Source organism: Podarcis erhardii, assembly GCF_964252035.2.
Source record: "Podarcis erhardii genome assembly, chromosome: 1".
Classification (NCBI taxonomy): Eukaryota; Metazoa; Chordata; class Lepidosauria; order Squamata; family Lacertidae; genus Podarcis; species Podarcis erhardii.
The window spans coordinates 112,477,556-112,495,293 of record NC_138497.1 but is presented as its reverse complement, the minus strand read 5'-3'; the positions used below and the strand labels follow the sequence as shown (position 1 = coordinate 112,495,293).

The 17,738-nt window shown below is 45.3% G+C and overlaps 2 protein-coding genes across 3 annotated transcripts in view; one reads left to right on the top strand and one right to left on the bottom strand.

Annotated features, from left to right (window-relative positions):
- Positions 1 to 3,687: 3,687 nt before the first annotated feature.
- Positions 3,688 to 14,840, top strand: SPC25 (SPC25 component of NDC80 kinetochore complex). 2 transcript variants are annotated; one of them, XM_081873656.1, is made up of 7 exons: positions 3,688 to 3,848; positions 5,769 to 5,926; positions 6,295 to 6,360; positions 12,229 to 12,375; positions 13,056 to 13,151; positions 14,296 to 14,394; positions 14,643 to 14,840. In XM_081873656.1, exons 2-7 carry the CDS (start codon positions 5,773 to 5,775, stop codon positions 14,765 to 14,767), a joined length of 687 nt encoding a protein of 228 aa, XP_081729782.1. In that variant the 5' UTR covers positions 3,688 to 3,848; positions 5,769 to 5,772; the 3' UTR covers positions 14,768 to 14,840. The 2 variants fall into 2 exon arrangements, with proteins under 2 accessions (XP_081729782.1, XP_081729783.1); XM_081873657.1 differs by lacking the exon at positions 3,688 to 3,848 and having other exon boundaries at positions 5,758 to 5,926.
- Positions 14,841 to 15,364: 524 nt separating this feature from the next.
- Positions 15,365 to 17,738, bottom strand: part of NOSTRIN (nitric oxide synthase trafficking) — a 28,013-nt gene continuing 25,639 nt past the window's right edge. The window contains exons 14-16 of the mRNA XM_081874292.1: positions 17,360 to 17,474; positions 16,190 to 16,300; positions 15,365 to 15,740 (exon numbers count right to left, since the gene is read on the bottom strand). Coding sequence (XP_081730418.1) covers positions 15,589 to 15,740; positions 16,190 to 16,300; positions 17,360 to 17,474 — 378 coding nt within the window. The 3' untranslated portion in view covers positions 15,365 to 15,588. The remainder of the gene's footprint in view (positions 15,741 to 16,189; positions 16,301 to 17,359; positions 17,475 to 17,738) is intronic.

Sequence of the window (17,738 nt, the reverse complement as noted above, 5' to 3'; positions counted from 1 at the left end):
ATACACAGTCCAGGGTCAATCCAAGTAGGCCAAGCACAAAGTCCAATGGTCAGGAAATACAGTCCAACCCAAAGCACAGTCCTGTAGAGGTTCTAGAGCTTCCAAATCAAGGTCCATCAACATAGAAAGATAGGCAGACACAGCCCAACAGCCCTACCCTTTTCGCTTTTGAGTCTTGATTGTAGCACCTGGGCTTGATGAGGCATGTGACCCTCACCTGTCCTGAGTTGAATCCAGCTGAGGAATTCTCTCAGAGCTAAGGAGCCCCACTTGGCAGGCTGTGGGCCTTTGTCTGCCTCAGCCTCCCAGAACATACTTCCCGCGGCTCCCTACACCTCGGAGCCCGCCTTGTTCGTGGAGACCCCTTTGGCTCTGATGATGGGGCCTGCTGCTCTGGTCTCTGCACACTGAACCACATCCCCTCGCTGTCACCTGTCATCCTGTGAGCACTTCCCACAAAACCACCCTCTCCCCGGCTTGCCCCCGTGGGTCCCAGTTGCAGCTACACCCCTCGCCAAGGTCCTCTTTCTCCTCCCCATTGTCCCGCCTGTTTGTGACAACCTTACTGTTTTGTTATGGGGTCTTGTTGAGCTGCTTGGAAAAGCATGTATTATCAGTTGTACCTTGCATCATCATCATCATCATGGTTGCATTTATCAGGTGAGACTGTGCTAAAGACTTTACAGGATTTCCCCACTGAGGCAGAGCTTTCTGTACTCTGTCCTTTATGAGCAGATTTGGAAAAATCTGCAAACTTTTTTCATCCTTCTCTGAGGAGCAAAGAAATAAAACTCTCTCATTGTCACATAAAACAGGTGTGGTTTTTTTTTTAATTGGAGATGAGCAGTCCTAATAAAAGAACTGAGAATTGCTAACAAACTCTGTCAGGTGAGTGCTGGCTCCTTTTTGTGTTTTGTGTTTCAATGGGAAAATAATAAAGCTGGGAGGAAGCCATTGCTGCATTTCAAATGAAGTCTCTAATCAGCACCTGCACAGACGGGGAACTGGTATAAGACACGCTGGCAGCTTGCTAGACAACAGGTAAAAATAGAAGAATGCAATATAATTCACTGGATCTAAAAAGTCCACGGAAACACAAAAGCTCTTTGGAGAGCGATGCTAAAGATCAACGCATGCTGCACAGAACTATTTTTGCAACAGGTAAATGAATGGATTCAGCTCATCCTGCTGCACACAGCACTCATTAGGAAACAACAAACAGCAATTTAAAAAGCAAGAGGATGGTGTGTTCCCAAACTCGAGGCAAGTGACATGAAAGAAATATTCAGCCTACAAGTACTGAAGAAGAACCAATTGCAGAGCACACAGTCTATTATTATAAAAGCTGTTTTATTATAGCAGTTCAGCTAGCAGTCTGATTCTTTGCTCTTTATCCCATTCTGGCCCAGAATTTATGAGAGGTGCAAAATAGCCATCTCACAGTGAACTCCTACTCAGAAGTAAACTCCATTTTGTTGGCACTTCCAGCCTAGGGGAGTGAGTCCTTGCAGCCTTAATGACATATATAGAGGTTGTGAAATGGAAAAGAAATATCTACACTTGCAATAAATCTAATGAAAGGGAAGTGAAAATCAATGCTAACCTAATTTATTTATCTGTCCACATTCTGTGGACAGATGGTTTTAAAAAGATTTTCTCTCTGTCTGCAAAAACAGGATTTCAGAACAACATGTTGACAAGGCAGGGAGAAAATACCCTAGTGTGCTGAGTTTTGTACAACCAGAAGTGCATCCCTATTTCCTTTCTGTGCTGAATATTTAATGGAAAGCTTAGAAAAACATTATATTATATTGGGGATTACCACCTTACAAATACTATATATAATTTTGAAATAGGTTTTATGGGCTCATTAACTATGTACTCCATATGCTGCTAAAGCAGCTTCAAAAATATATGCCATCTACCAACTGTCTTGTAACATGATATATTTTGGGGTTCTGCAAACCCAAACATAATATCAAAGGCAATTCTTCCTGAACCAACTGTTCTTCCCCAGTGGAGATTCCTCAACCTTATTACAAATAACCTATGTGATAACGAGCCTCATATAACCAACATGCTTAAGTCTAAGGGATTAAGACATAGAGTAAGCTGTACTGCCAGGCTTAGCTCACCTTTAGATGGACTAGGTCAGGCTTCCTCAACCTCGGCCCTCCAGATGTTTTGAGACTACAATTCCCATCATCCCTGACCACTGGTCCTGCTAGCTAGGGATCATGGGAGGTATAGGCAAAAAACATCTGGCGGGCCGAGGTTGAGGAAGCCTGGACTGGGTAATCAAGCCCTTATTCCCCTTCAGTCTACCAGAGAAGTTCAAGGTGTGAGGAGGGCTCAGCTGGTTGCTGCAGCTCAGATCACATGGCTCTAACAAGCTGCTCTTGAGTTCCTAAACCAATAATTTAGAAACTTTCACCACTGTAACTAAGCCAAGTTTTATTCTTCTGAACTCTCCAGGAAAGCACATGAATCTGACCTTTGGTGAGTTTGCAAGTAAACCATTTTTAACTCACCAAACATGTGGTCATTTTCTACACTAGGGGAGGAACTTGGGAAAGAACTTGGAAGGGCATATTTTTAAATGTATAACAGCTTATATTTCCACACTTTGCGTTTCTGCATATTCTGTGATTTTCAATCTCTACTGGGGTTCTCTCACCAAAGAGTACTTGCCCAAAACTTGGATCATGACATCCTGGAATTCTCCAACAATTCCTTGAACCAACATAACTAAGGTTTGCATTGCTTTATTTTGATCTCAGTTGCATCTTTTACAGCTAACACAAAACCCTTGGAGTTCAGATTTATAAAAATTGTGCTGTAAAGGCCCTAGAAATCCTCTCTCTTGGCCCTTTTACTATAACATTTTGCTCAGTGCTGTGTTGGGATTCAACCGCCTGCAAGATTGGTCTGCAGCCACAGCTAACAGGATGCTTCATGCAGTGACCACAACCTCACGTATATGTGACCAGTCTTCACTGAAACAGCACCTGTACAGTCCTTGTATTATCTCTATTACACGTTTGTTATGTACTGAGTTGAATAGGATTCAAAAGGCAGCAGTCTGGTTGGTCCTAGAACAATAGGATTCAGAATGCAGCAGTCTGATTGGTCCACAGAAGCCACCAGGTGGAAGGGAATCCACAACCTGATTGGCCTGCAGGAGAATCCTGGAATTACCTCCACTCTTCCCAATTTACAGATTACAATATTAACACACAATAATACACAATATATAAACAACTAGTCTGGAGCTTGGCATAGTTGGGTGGCATCGGTCCTGGATGCTTTAGTTGAGATTTTCCTGCATTGCAGGGGGTTGGACTGGATGACCTTTAGGAATCCCTTCCAACTCTCTGATTCGGTGACAAGGTAGCACCCCCTGCGGGAAGCAGGATCAGAGAGGCCGTTCGTGATCTGAGACCAGTCAGAGTATTAGGGGACGTGCTGGGCGCCTTAACCCGCTCTTGTCGTTGAGAGAAAAACAAACTACAATTCCCATCATGCAGATCGTCACCCGTCATCTCTTTGGCCAATAGCGAAGAGAGAACCTGACGTCGCCGGTGACTTCAATGCACGCGGACCAATCCCTGGGTCCGTTGTGCGGCGCACGCTGAGCGCGAAGGAGGAAAGCGGCCGTTGGCGGTTGGCGGCGGGCGCGAAGGCGACGCGCGATTTGAACAAAGTGGCGGCAGAGCTGAGCGAGTGGGGAGGTCGCGCGCGGGGCATGACTTGAGTCGCAGCCCCGCTCCGAGAACAAGGCGACCTGGACGCGGACCCTTGTTCGCTGCCGGGAGACAGGCTCAGGTTTGCAGCCGCGGCGTCCCTTGGTATTGGGGGGGGGGGGGAGGAGGAGGACTCGTCTATCGTTATATAAATATGGTGTTTGTGTGTGTGTACATGCGTGTGTGTACACACACACATATAATGATGTGTGTAGGTAGTGGATATTATGTGTTTGTGTATGTGTGTCTGTAGATGTGTGTACATATATGTAGTGTGTATATATCTAGTGTATGTGCATATATAGTGTGTGGATCTATACAGTATAGTGTATCTGTGTGTGTGTATGTATATCTGTGTAGTGTATGTATATAGATAGATAGATAGATATAGATAGTGTGTGGCTATGTATAGTATATATGTGTTTGTGAGTGGTGTATATATATGGGGTGGGTGGGTGTGCGCACACACACAGAGAGAAAGAGAGAGAGAATTCAGTTCTTGCCAGGCAAAGTAGAAGCTTTTTTTTTTAAAAAAAGAGAATGCTCCCGATTTTTTTCCTGTTAAATAGTCTATCTCCATACTTAGGGGGTTGGGGAGCCCTTACGATCCCTGCTTAGAATCATAGAGTTGTAGATTTTGAAAGGACTCCAATGATTAAAAACTTATTAGAGAGACATGGTCATTAATGTCGTGAGGGTCTCATTTTCAGGAAGATTCTAGAAAGAAAGAAAGTGGCCGGTCAGAAAGCAGGACTGGCTTTTTATTTACTCTGCCAACTGAATTTCAAAGAATCATAGAATTGTAGGGTTGAAAGGGATCTCAAATGTAATCTAATCCAACCCCATGTAGTGCCGGAATATTTTAGCCCAACGTGGGGCCCGAACCCACAGCCCTGAGATTAAGAATCTCATCTCTACCGACTGAGCTATCCTTGTTCAAAATTGTAACAGCCACTTAGTTGCTGAGGGTGAACAGTTTCATCTCTTCTTACATATGGTTTGATTTTGCTACTGGATTTCTTCCCCTGGAAAGCTTCTTTGACCCCACGCCCCTTTTTTAAAATGGTAAAGCTGGCAACACCTGGGTGGAGTTGTGCAGCTTGTCTTGTGTGAGGGGAGGGATTTACACTTCCCTTGAAGGTGAGCTGTAGTTGAAGGGAGCATCTGCACCCAAACATTGCCAATGGCCGTGCCAGGAGCATCAGTGACCAAGCTAGTTTGCCTGCTACGATCCTATTCCTGGGGAAACTTGACCTAGTAAGTCATGCTCTGACTCCTTCCAAGCTGAATTATTAGCACTGCAAGTAAGGTAGCTTTTAAAGATGGTTTGGAAACTCCTTTTGGCACAGGAGGCTGCATATTGCAGCAATTCTGTACTGGTAACATATTTTGGGTTTGGGACTTGTCTATGCGAAGGGTTGCCTGTTCATACCAAACCTTGTAACAGAAAATCAGGCCCTGCAGTCTCACCCATCACTAAGAGGCAGTTACCAAGAGCAAGGCTTTCTTGGCAGTTGATGAAACTCACTTCCACTAAAAATTTATTTGGCTCCATCATTATTTAGTATCTGCACAGAATTTTGCTTAATGGTTGCCATCAATTTGATTTTAATTAATTTTTATAACGAAAGGTTTTTAGAATGTTGGATTATTTTGATTGTTGTTAGCCGCCCTGAGCCCAGCTTCGACTGGGGAGGGCGGGGTATAAATAAAATTTATTATTATTATTATTAGAACAATTAAGTTGTATTCATTTTGAAGGGTTATATGTGTGTTAGGATTAACTTTATATGTTCTGTCATGTTGAGAATTACATAGGGTCTTGTGAGAGCTTTTATGGCTAATGGTAGCGTAAACAGCCCAACACTTAACTCTGATACCTAGATTTTTGCCCTTTAAAATCTAAATGACTTGGATACGTGGGATTTTTCAATAAGCAATTAATTTACGTTGCCCAGGAAATCAGCAAGCCTGTCTGTCTACCTGGAGAAACTTCTGAGTGACTATACCATAATCTATTTTTAGAATCATGGCCCAGGAAAAAGGTGATGATGAACTGGCAAAACTTGCAGAACACATGAAGGAATTATGGACTAAGTTCAAAACCACTTGTAGCAATGAGAATATTGACCAGACGCTGAGGCTGAGTGATTTATGCATGGAGTCTTTATGCAAACTTTCAGGTACAATGTTATATGGGTTATTGCTATTAAGTTATTGTTAAATGACACTTCCTGCCACGGAGGCAAAGGTGCTCTACACAGAAACAGTTTCCTATGTGCAAGGGATGTTGGGAGGGAGGCTGGTGGGGGAGAAAGAAAAGCCAAATTGGGTCCCATGTCATCCCATCTCCTGCACTTGTCTCTCAGCAATGTTGGGTTGGGGAGGCATATCTGGGTATCAATACAATTTGGTGAGGGCCAAGACTGTCAGCATAGCTTATCAGCAAAAGTTATTTAAATCTGTTTTGTATACATTGTTTATAAACCAGCACAAATGTTTCAGGAGTGGGCTGGCAGATAACTCTGTTTTGTTTTGTTTTTAATTATAGATAAATGGTCGAACAGATTAATAGATGGGGACAAGATGATCACTAAATTTCATGAGTACACAGATGGTAGAGTATGAGTTGTTCATTAAATATTTTTGCATGAGTACATACCTTTTTGTCTTCCCTTTTCTGCAACCCCCACAATGTACACAAACTAACTTGATGCCACTTTCCTCCTAAGCACCCTTTTCACCTTCTGCCCAGTAATGAAGCAAATAGCCCCTCCTATTCTGAAGTCACTGTCATACTCCTGCTTTCGTGTCGCAGTCATGGCCATGCTGCCCACTCCCTCCTTTTTTTGGGAACTCCCTTTGCACCTCCCTTTCCCTCCCTCCTTGTCTCAACTCTTGCTTGCACTGAGACTGCCGCCATTTCCATGTGTCAGGGGCTCAGGAGCAGAGGCACAGGGAAGATGGGAGATGGAGAGTGAGAGCGAGGAATCAGAGGGCAGTGTAGGAGGAGACAGTGGTCCGAGGGATTCCATAAGCCTCTCCAGCGAATCGGAAGATTCACAGAAGGGAGCGCCAGTGGCCAGGGGTAGGGGGGTCCCAAGGGGAACGCCCCAGGAGCAAGGGGGGGAGCAGGGACTCCCAGAGTAGTAGTTGGAGATCAGGACCAGCTTCCCCACCAGAGCAGAGTGGGGGGGGGAAGGGTCCCAGGCATCGGGACCAGTACTTCCCCCACCAGGGAGAGAAGACGAGGCAGAGCTGACCACGCCTTCCTCGGAGAGTCGTACAACGGAGGGGAGGTCAGATCCGGCCAGTGTCACGGAAGAGGGAAGCAGTGATAGAAGCAGTGTAACGGTTAGGAGAAAGGTCACTGGGTTGGCGCGAGAAGCAAGTTCAAATGTACAGGAGCGCGGGACAGCAGAGAGTAAGGATTGGGAACCGGGTCCTAAAGCGCACCGGAGGCAAGGGGAGGAGCTAAGCGACTCAGTGTCGGAAGAGTCCAGGAAGGGCAATGCCCCAGAGGGCAGGAGGACCCAGAGGAGGAGAGAGCAGCGCAGAAGGTGGAGCAGGGCTAGGATCTTAAACTGGTGCGGAAGGGGAAGTGATTCAGATAGGACTTCGCCGATCTAGAGTCTAGACGTAGGGTTGCACGCTCTGGCTTTAAAATGGAAACTATACTTCAATAAAGACTTTTGTACATAATATCAGCCGGGCGTTGGTTCTCTGTGAGCTGGGACCTAGAGGCAGCCCTGACAGTAAGTCCTATCTCCACAGAAAAACCTCGCAGCGTGAGTGGACGCAGCGGGGGGGGCGAAGATTGGTGCTTCGCAAGCTCACGAAAGCAAGACAAGATGACTACCGAAGAACGCATAACAGCCCTGCAAAACGCAGTGACACAACTCAACGCGGAAATTCTTGCATCTAGGAAGAGGGAAGAGGAAGCGGCTACTGCCTGCAAGGATCTGCAAATTAGGTTGGAAACGTTGACTAAACAGGGGGCGCCGGGAACCAGACCAGAGGGAATTGGGCTGGGAAAGAGAGGAGGCAGCCTCGTGTCTCATTTCGATGGGAATCTGCAGCAGTATCCTAACTTCAGAGCAGACGTGGTTTACGCGCTAGAATTGCTGGAGAAGGATTTTAGAGATGAGCGGGAGAAAGTAGGCTTCATATTAACGCATCTTCACGGAGACGCTAAAGCGTGGCTGCGTAATCTGTGGCGAGATAAGGACCCAGCCCTCCAAAATGCGGATGCCTTTCTTAAGGCAATGGACGATTGTTTTCTATCAGCGATAGATGTAGATCTCGCCAGGAAAGAGATACATGGATTAAAACAAGGGAGGGCCACTGTGAGGCAATATCACGCACGCTTTTTTGCATTGGTCAACGCGCTGGGATGGGAGAAAAATTCAGCTGCTGTCAGGGACCTTTTTTGGGAGGGGCTGAATGGGGCTGTGAAAGACGAAATCGCAAGGGGGGAGAGACCCCAAAGCACTCAAGAAGTGGTCCAGAGGGCGCTGACGATTGGGGTGCGTCTGGAACAACGTTCCTGGAGCAAAGACGAAGGAAGTTGGGGACGCGCGCCAGCAAGAGCACCTCCTTTCTTTCCCAGGGACACAACGCACGCTCAATCCACGCCTCCGCTGGGAGGGGGAGAGGAGCCGATGGAGATAGGTGGTGCCAAGGCTCAGTCAGCAGCCAGAGCCCTAACGCCGGGAGCAGTCAAAATGAAGCCTAGAGGGAACAGGAAGTGTTACATCTGCGACAGTGCTCAGCACATGGTGAAAGAGTGTCCCCAGAGGCTGCACAAGCACACTGCAGCCTCAGCGACGATTACAGAAGCAGTTCAGCAAGATGTACCACAGCAGGGAAACGACGGAGTCTGGCTGGAATCGTAGGCACTGGGGCCCAGCCAGACGAGTCAGTGAAGCAGTCCCCAGGGATCTTACAGCCCACAGACCCCCTCCCACCCAAACCAGTGGTGCAGCTCACCGCAGCGCTCCAGCTTCCCAATGGGCTCACCATGGAAATCCCCATTACCATTGACTCTGGCAGCAATGCAGACTTTATCGGAGTGGATTTCATCAAGCAACATGGCATAGCGCACCTGCCTGCCACGATGCCCCTGAAAGTAGTGACAGTAGACGGCAGAGAGCGGTACTCGTGGTAGTGGACTTGTTCACCAAGATGGCCCACTTCATTCCTTGCGCGAAAGTGGCCACAGCGGAACAGACAGCCAAGATGTTCATAGACCACGTGTTCAAGGTGCACGGCCTACCACGGTCTATCCTGTCCGACCGGGGGCGCCAGTTCATCTCGAGTTTCTGGCAGAAGCTGATGGGCATCCTGAACGTCAAGGTCAACCTATCGTCGGCGAGACACCCGCAGACCAACGGACAAGCGGAGAGGGTCAACGCCATCATGCAGCAGTACCTGAGATGCTACGCGAACCAGCAGCCCTCGACCTGGGTGGACTATCTGCCGCTGGCCGAGTTTGCCTACAACAACACGAAACACGTGTCCACGGGGGTGACACCGTTTTTCGCCAACAATGGGCGGCATCCCAGGACCTTCCCGGGTTTAGAGAAAGTGGGGGAGGGGGAACCGCAGGGAGCTGAGAACTTGGCAGCGGAGTTACAGGAGGTCCACGAACAGCTCCGAAGGCAGTTGGAGCTAGCTAAACACGCTTACAAAATGCAGGCAGACCGACACAGGAGAGTTGGGGAGGACATCTGGGTGGGGGACTGGGTCTGGTTAGCAGCCCAGGCAGTGCCGGCCAGATCGTTAGCTAAAAAGAAGCTGGGACACAAGCAGCTAGGCCCTTACCAAGTCGAGGCACAGATCAACCCAGTGGCCTTCCGGCTGACACTCCCGGAGGGATCCAGAATGCATCCGGTCTTTCATAGATCGGTGCTCATGCCCTACAAGGCACCTCACAGGTTCCAGGCACCAGGGACTGCCCCCAGCCCGCTCAGAGACGCACCCACACAGGGGGGGCCGCCGGGGGCGGACCCGCTCAACGAGGCCACAGAGATTTTAGACTCGAGATGGGGGGAGGAAGGGATTGAATATCTCCTCGCCAGGGAAGACTATGCAGTGGAGGAGCAATGGCTCAAGGACGAATTCCATGCACTTTTCCCGCACAGACCCATGCCGGCAGACTATTTCGACGAATATCTTTTCACACCCACACTCTCCACCAGCACGTTCCAGGGTTTCCCTTCAGCTGAAGAGGCGTCACCGGAGACCAGCTCCCCAGAGGGGTCCCTCTCAGGGTTTGGCACAGGAGGATCTTATTGGTGGGAGGATCAGCCTGAGGTGGGCTGGCGCGGAGATCTGCTGAGAGGACCATGGCACGCAGTGTCACCCCAAGCGACGGGAAGAGGGGGTCACGGGCGAGTTGGGGGTGGCTCCAGGTTTCGAGCACACCTCCCAAGAGATGGAAGCAGAGGAGATCGCCGTTGACGAGACCATGGAGGACTTCCCGGACTTATCCGGCTGGCGACACGCCACGGGGGAAGAACTGTACCCCGCACTCACCCCCATGACATTGGAGCACCCAGATCCCACTCCAGGAGAGGGGGAAGGGGGGGCTTCGAGGGGGGGATGGATGTCAGGGGCTCAGGAGCAGAGGCACAGGGAAGATGGGAGATGGAGAGTGAGAGCGAGGAATCAGAGGGCAGTGTAGGAGGAGACAGTGGTCCGAGGGATTCCATAAGCCTCTCCAGCGAATCGGAAGATTCACAGAAGGGAGCGCCAGTGGCCAGGGGTAGGGGGGTCCCAAGGGGAACGCCCCAGGAGCAAGGGGGGGAGCAGGGACTCCCAGAGTAGTAGTTGGAGATCAGGACCAGCTTCCCCACCAGAGCAGAGTGGGGGGGGAGGGTCCCAGGCATCGGGACCAGTACTTCCCCCACCAGGGAGAGAAGACGAGGCAGAGCTGACCACGCCTTCCTCGGAGAGTCGTACAACGGAGGGGAGGTCAGATCCGGCCAGTGTCACGGAAGAGGGAAGCAGTGATAGAAGCAGTGTAACGGTTAGGAGAAAGGTCACTGGGTTGGCGCGAGAAGCAAGTTCAAATGTACAGGAGCGCGGGACAGCAGAGAGTAAGGATTGGGAACCGGGTCCTAAAGCGCACCGGAGGCAAGGGGAGGAGCTAAGCGACTCAGCGTCGGAAGAGTCCAGGAAGGGCAATGCCCCAGAGGGCAGGAGGACCCAGAGGAGGAGAGAGCAGCGCAGAAGGTGGAGCAGGGCTAGGATCTTAAACTGGTGCGGAAGGGGAAGTGATTCAGATAGGACTTCGCCGATCTAGAGTCTAGACGTAGGGTTGCACGCTCTGGCTTTAAAATGGAAACTATACTTCAATAAAGACTTTTGTACATAATATCAGCCGGGCGTTGGTTCTCTGTGAGCTGGGACCTGGAGGCAGCCCTGACACCATGCCTCTTCCTCCCTCCAATTCTATAGCCCTCTTACTTTTGCAGACATATCTTACTGTATCTTTAAGGTGTATGGAAATCTTAGAGCAAGCCTGTCACTTAGCTTTTTTAGTTAGAGAAGGTTAAATAATGGATGTTGAAAATATACGAGTGCTTGCTTGTTAATAAAATACCTGTTCTAAATGGCTACATGGAATCTGGAACTTAATGTAGAAGACAACACATAGTACTAGGAGTCAAATAACATTTGAAGCAGCTATGGAATGGAAGATGGAGAGGTTTGAGTACAGCAGGGATAAAGCAACACTAAGAGGGGGCGGGGAGTGGTAGTTTTGAACCATGGCTGAGGTTTGAGTAGAGCGAGCGAAGGTGGGGGACATGGGAAAATGTGGTGGTTGAAAACAAGGTTTGAATATAGTGAGAAGGGAGTTGAGAAGCGCTTTGTTGTGTTAGCTTATAGATATTGGCTTCCAGAGCTGGCCCAGCCATTAGGCAGGGTGAGCCCATGGCCTCAGGTGGCACTCTTGCAGGTACCCTGCCTTGCCCCTCCGCCAGCAGCAAAGAAGCACTGCCATCAGCGCCAATTTTGGATAAGATCACAACCATTTTATGCGAAATCTCACCTCAAATCAGTGAGATATTGTCTGAAAAAAGCACCATCGCTTCTCTGCCATTGCAAATGTGGCAGGGCGTGCAGTGTAACAGCAGGGCAGGGTGCCACTTCCTATTTTGCCTCAAGCAACAAAATAGGATGTGCTGCCTCTGTTTCTAAAATCTAAAATGTCAAACTGTTGTTCTGTTACTAAAGATTAATCAGCAGACTTTGCATTTATGAGATAAGAGGACAGGTCCTTGTCTGGATTAGAAACTTGTTAATGAGCATGAAGCTGATTATAGGAATAAGTGGACAGTTCTCACAATGGTAGGATATAAGAGGTGGGGTCTGCCAATTATTAATATTGGTAGCAATGTGTTTCAACTTGTTTGTAAATTATCAAGAATATGGTGTGAGCAGTGAGCAAAATTTTCCAAGTTCTCCCTGTTGCATGTAGAAGCCTGTCAGAAGAACAAATCCATTGAGGAAAAACAAGAGAAATTATCCGAAGTACTTGCTGACCTTAAGGATGGCAGAAAGGAAGAGGCAGACTTGATGGCTACTATTCAAGAGCTCAGAGAAGAATTGATCATAAAAAGTAAAAGTAAGTCACAATCAAAATGGTGATAATGAATTCTAGTTCTGGAGAGATTGGAAAATGCCATACTATTTGAGAAATGTGACAAAGGGCCACATCACGTTAGTTTAACTCCATGAAGATGATTTCCCCATAGTGAAATGTGTACTAAAATGTATGATGTATTTGCCTGTGATTTATAAAAATCTGGCAGCTTATGCAAGTGTCACTTCTGAATAAATGCACTAAAATATGACACTTTTAGGAGCTTTACAAGTGTGTTACATTTAGGGCAATAGAAAGGACTATGACTGCAATCCTTGGCATACTTCTGGATAGATATACATAGGATTATACGGTAAGGCTTGCTTTCTAACTTGGGAAGCTAAATGACCAATCAAAATACTTTAATATATATATAAAAAAAAAATGGTGGGAAAGATGTCTTCATATTAAAGTATTCAGTTGAGTAGGAACAAGCCACATCAAGAAAATGAAATTTTGATGGGGCAGGTGGCTCATCAAATAGTATATATATATTTTAAAATAGCATGGATTAACTCCTCATTTGTAGAATTCAGACGAGGCAGCAAACAAGAGAGGCCATGATTTGATAGGTTTATCAAATACTTTTTTAAAAAACACAACTTTAGGTTAATGGCATGGATGGAAAAAAAATACTGTGTCTTATTTTGTTTAAATCTCAGTTAAAAGCAAGCCCCCAGAAGAAATCATGGAAAGACTTCATAAGTCTGAAAAACTATTTAAAGAGCGGCTTGGGTTAGAAATACGCAAAACTGGTGGTAAGACTGATGTGTTCATTTCTATAATTTCAGGGTGTGACTAGTATTGTTTTGCTGTAGCAGAATTAATCCTTAACTGCCCGATAAAAAGTGCAACAAATGTGAACTTAAATGGAAACAGTTTCCCATGCAAGTCTGCCCTAACACCTGTACAAAAGGCTGCTGTAAAAGAGAAAGCCATTGCCTCCAGCATATACTCGTGTCCTGCAAGTGCATTGTCTAATGGATAATTGGTGCTGATAGTTCTGGTCCTTTCTGGGTCCTATATAGATGAGTGAGAAGAAACCACCACAACTGTTCAGTGCTGTCAGTAATCTCATTTTACAGGGGCAGCAGGGAAAAGAGGATTTTGCAATCATGGCAACAAACAGGTTGCTTTTTTGTTCACAAACCAGCTTTCGAGATGGAACACCCTAGCATTACATCATGTATGATTACGCTATCAGTTTTCTAAGTACCTAAAACAAAATGATGCATGCTTCTTTGGGGGGGGGGTTCATGTTGCCTATCCAATCAGTTATCACAATCTTGGATTGTTTTACTTGCATACTTCCATAAGGAAGAGGCCAGAAATTGTGGTTATTGTACACATTCTCTCTTCCCTTCCAAATGCACTTTTGATTGAGCAATATACTGTGCTAGGTATATGGAAAACGGGTAGGATGGTGGCATTATATAGATGATAATGATATAAGTCATCAGTTAGGGAGATATCAGTCATCAGAATAGGAATCCTATTCACTGAAGAGGCACATGATCTAATGAGGCCTCTGCTCATGGAAAGGGCTGGAAATGATTTTTACTAGTTTCCCCTGCAGCCTGAGGCTCTCTCTCACTTGGAGTGGAGGGGCAGGGATTGATGAAACTTGCTTTTCCCCATTCTGTGAACAGGAGCATCCCATGAGCAGAACTCCATCCGTGGATCTCTGAATCCAGCCCCCCTAATCTTCAGACCGTAATTTGAACGAAATAGGATGGCTGGTGCTATCTAGTCTGAGCAGATACATTTCTATGTAATGTGAATCCTTTAACTTGGTAAAAATACAGCAGCAGTTTAAGACTTAGTAAAACGTTGCAGGGACATGAAATGCATGCAAATGAATGTTACCTGACACACTTAACGAAATACTGTTTTTGCCTTCAGCAAGTCATTTGCAGTTTATATTCCGTTGTGTTGACCACAAAGATCTTGAGAAACCATACATACTTACCCTTACCATAAATGAAGAGGGAGCTTATGAAGGTATGTATAAAGTTTCTGGGTACTGTTGCATTTCATAGTGGAACTGTTTTCTATAAATCTAATCTCAGATCATCATTCTCTCTCCACACACTGTAAAAAGGCATTAGCGTTTAGATTCTGCTTTAAAAAATCACCTAATCTTTGCAGCAAGAATTGTTACCTCCGGTATATTAAGATTCACTAACTTCATGGTTTGGATAAAGTAGCAACTTATGCAACAACTTATGTTTTTCCCTATTTTCTCCTAGTGATTTCTTGTTTTCCTCCTCTGGACTGTATAGAAGAACTGCAGCAAAAAGTGAGGGAAACCAGCAATTTTTCTGCATTTATTGCTAACGTCAGGAAAGCCTTCATCGCTTTGACTTATAAATGATATGTTGTTATATATGTAAATCTGTCTGGATATCTTTTCTGTTTAAATAAAAGAAAATAGGCATTTATCGTAACTATTTGACCTTCAGATAGAGTTTGAGTTGCACCTGGGCTATGCTACCTCTGCTTTTCACGAAGACAGATCAGATCCTGGGCTCCTCAGATTTGAACAGGGTTGCATTTGCAGATCAAAAAGTTTTGCTTTATTTAGAAGCACCAGTTTCTAGGTTACCACCCCTCCCCCCACCCAGGCAGGGCAGATGTCATTTCCCCCTAAAACCTTCTGTTTCATTCAGAGCTGCCCATGGAATGTGGGCACATCAAACTCAGTCTCTGAACAAGGTATAGTAAATGTCTGCTTTCACTGTATAACTCTTAAAAAAACAACAAAAAGTCAGTTTCCCGCCCAGTACAAGCTAACACCAGTCCCATTAAATGACAAATATCAATATTGTGGTTCCTTAACAATGCAATCCTATACATGTCTACTCAGAAGTAAGCTTCAATGAGTGCAGTGTGATTTACTTGCAGTGAACTGTGTACAGCATTGCAACTTTAGTGTTGGTATCACTGCTTCAAAAAAAAAATTAAGAAGGAATTTGGTATTACAATTGTTTTTAATTATTTACGATAATGACAATAATTTAACAAATGAAAGTTGAGTTTTATATAATGCCTTTCAATATTTTATTTAGAACATGAAAAAGTTCTAAACAAAGAAAGAGCAGGCACTTAGAGAAGCTTGAATTGATGTCTTGTCAAAGTGAATAAATCCATATTGTTAGTTGCACTTGCAATCTGTCCCAGTTGTGGTTTTTCAGTTTAAAAAGACGTTTCGTCATCTTCATTGAGGCTCCTGGTGGTAGAGGGAATTAATTCTTCCACATATGTAGCAGGGAAAATACCTATTTTCCCATTGAGAGAGCCATACCACCATCCATCCTCTTCCTTCTGGTGAATTTCAATCACATCACCTAATAAAGGAATGTGCATAGTGTTACTTTAACTTCCTTGGTCTAATAAACCAGATCTTAAACACAAGTTTCTTAAGGAAGCTACATGGCTTTAGAAAGTACTCTGTCTCTATCATCCTTCAAAAGAACAGAAGGGTTTCTCTGTGAAGACTAAACCAGATAAACCATTCATGAGTATGTATGGCTTGTGCTTTTAAGTGTTCTTCCATATGTATGCTTAGAGCCAAACTACATGGAGAGTGGGCAGGTTTTAGTCCTCCCCCCAGGAGTTTATTTCAGTATAAAGTTAAAACTCTACCCCTGGTTTTGTAGCCAGAAATGCAAGGATTTCAAGCTAGTCCCTCTGTTGGCCACTGAGAACAGGATGCTGGAGTAGATGGGCTTTGGGTCTGATCCAGTGGGACTTTTCTCTTACATTGAGATTAGAGGAGGGAAAATGTTACCGTTACCTTTATTCAAGCAGAGCTCGTCCTCCCTTTCAGCATGGTAATCATATAAAGCTGTACAAGTTCCATATACTGAATCACCATTCTCTGTTGGCTTTGAATTGCTAACAGCTACTGGAAAGTTTGGACAAAAGTGATAATATTTATGGCAGGCTATAACAAATACAGTCTTGTGGTAATAACTAGCTCTTTTAAAACAACAACAACAACAACCCAGGTATAGCTCCTGAATTAATTTTTTGAGATGGAGAGATTTGAAAACAGCTTGGATCTGAAGGGCCGGGTGTATTTTGTTCCATTTCAGGTATGTTGACCCCTTTTAAATTATTTGATTATAGTTTGACCCCTTTTAAATTATTTGATTATTAAATTATTTGATTATAGTTTCCATTTTGGCCTGGCAGTTGTACTGCTGTTTTCCCTTTTTGAAGGGAGCATTATTTGCTTCTGGACAGAAAAAGTACCCATACTATATAGCTATACGTGCAGCCCCATTTCCCACCATCATGATAAATTTGAAGGACTGGAGGGTGGCAAGCACTCAGAAGATTCAGAGCCTCACCACGGAGGAACAGGGAAGAATAATCCTATTATTATTCTTTAGAAGACATTTGGAGGAAGCCCTGTATAGGGAAGCTTTTTAATTTTTTATTATGTCAGATGGGTGGGGTTCAAATAATAAAATTATCATCATCATCATTACTAACACAATATTTGAGCTGCCAGCAGGCTCAGCTGCTTTTTATGCTTTTATGCTTTTAATTTGTACCGAAACTGTGAGAGACATCTTACTAGCTAGAAACCTTTCACTTGCTCCTCAGCTTTCTACTGTTACAGTGCTACCTCGGTTTTCTAACGTAATCCATTCTGGAAGACTGTTCCAAGTTCTGAAACGTTTGAAAACCGAAAACTCAATAGCCAACAGCTAGGCCTCAGAATCTTGCACTTAGCGGAAGCTGTGTGACATGTTCGACTTCCGAGGCATGTTCGAAAACTGAAGCGTTTACTTCCAGGTTTACAGTATTCAAAAACCGAAATGTTCGTCAACGGAGATGTTAAAAAACCGAGGTACCATTGTACCAGAATGGCAGCCATTTTGCCAACTATGTGATTATGAGAGAGAAGAGAACCCTAGACTTCACATGCTGATCCTGCAATGGATTGTGTCCTTACCTGGTGGACAACTTCTGTTAATTCCTTCTTCACTGGTGGCCCCTGTGCTCAAAGTTTGCTTAAAGTGTTTCTTCTTAACAGGGCAGGTGATTGCCACAGAGTGATGCACACAGTCCTAACAGTTTTGGGGGAAAGAAAAAAGCATTGTTAACAGGAGAAATGCTAAAAATTGAATTGTTTTGGGCAAAAGTACTGTACCTAAAGGCACGTGAAAATAAATATACTTGAACAACACAGGGATGCAGTTTGCACATAATGCTAAGCCAAACTATAGCTAAGTGTAAACATGTAAGCATTTGCATACTCTGAACAAATGTTGGCTATTTCACTCTTCCCCAATTGCTAAGATATGTTTTGATAGTCTCCCCCTCCATATGTT

Excerpts from the sequence above, each read along its gene's own strand:
- SPC25 (XM_081873656.1), top strand. The coding sequence starts at position 5,773 with ATGGCCCAGGAAAAAGGTGATGATGAACTGGCAAAACTTGCAGAACAC. Across the intron at positions 13,152-14,295 it reads AGAAATACGCAAAACTGGTG|CAAGTCATTTGCAGTTTATA; the intron begins GTAAGACTGATG and ends TTTTGCCTTCAG. Across the intron at positions 14,395-14,642 it reads TGAAGAGGGAGCTTATGAAG|TGATTTCTTGTTTTCCTCCT; the intron begins GTATGTATAAAG and ends ATTTTCTCCTAG.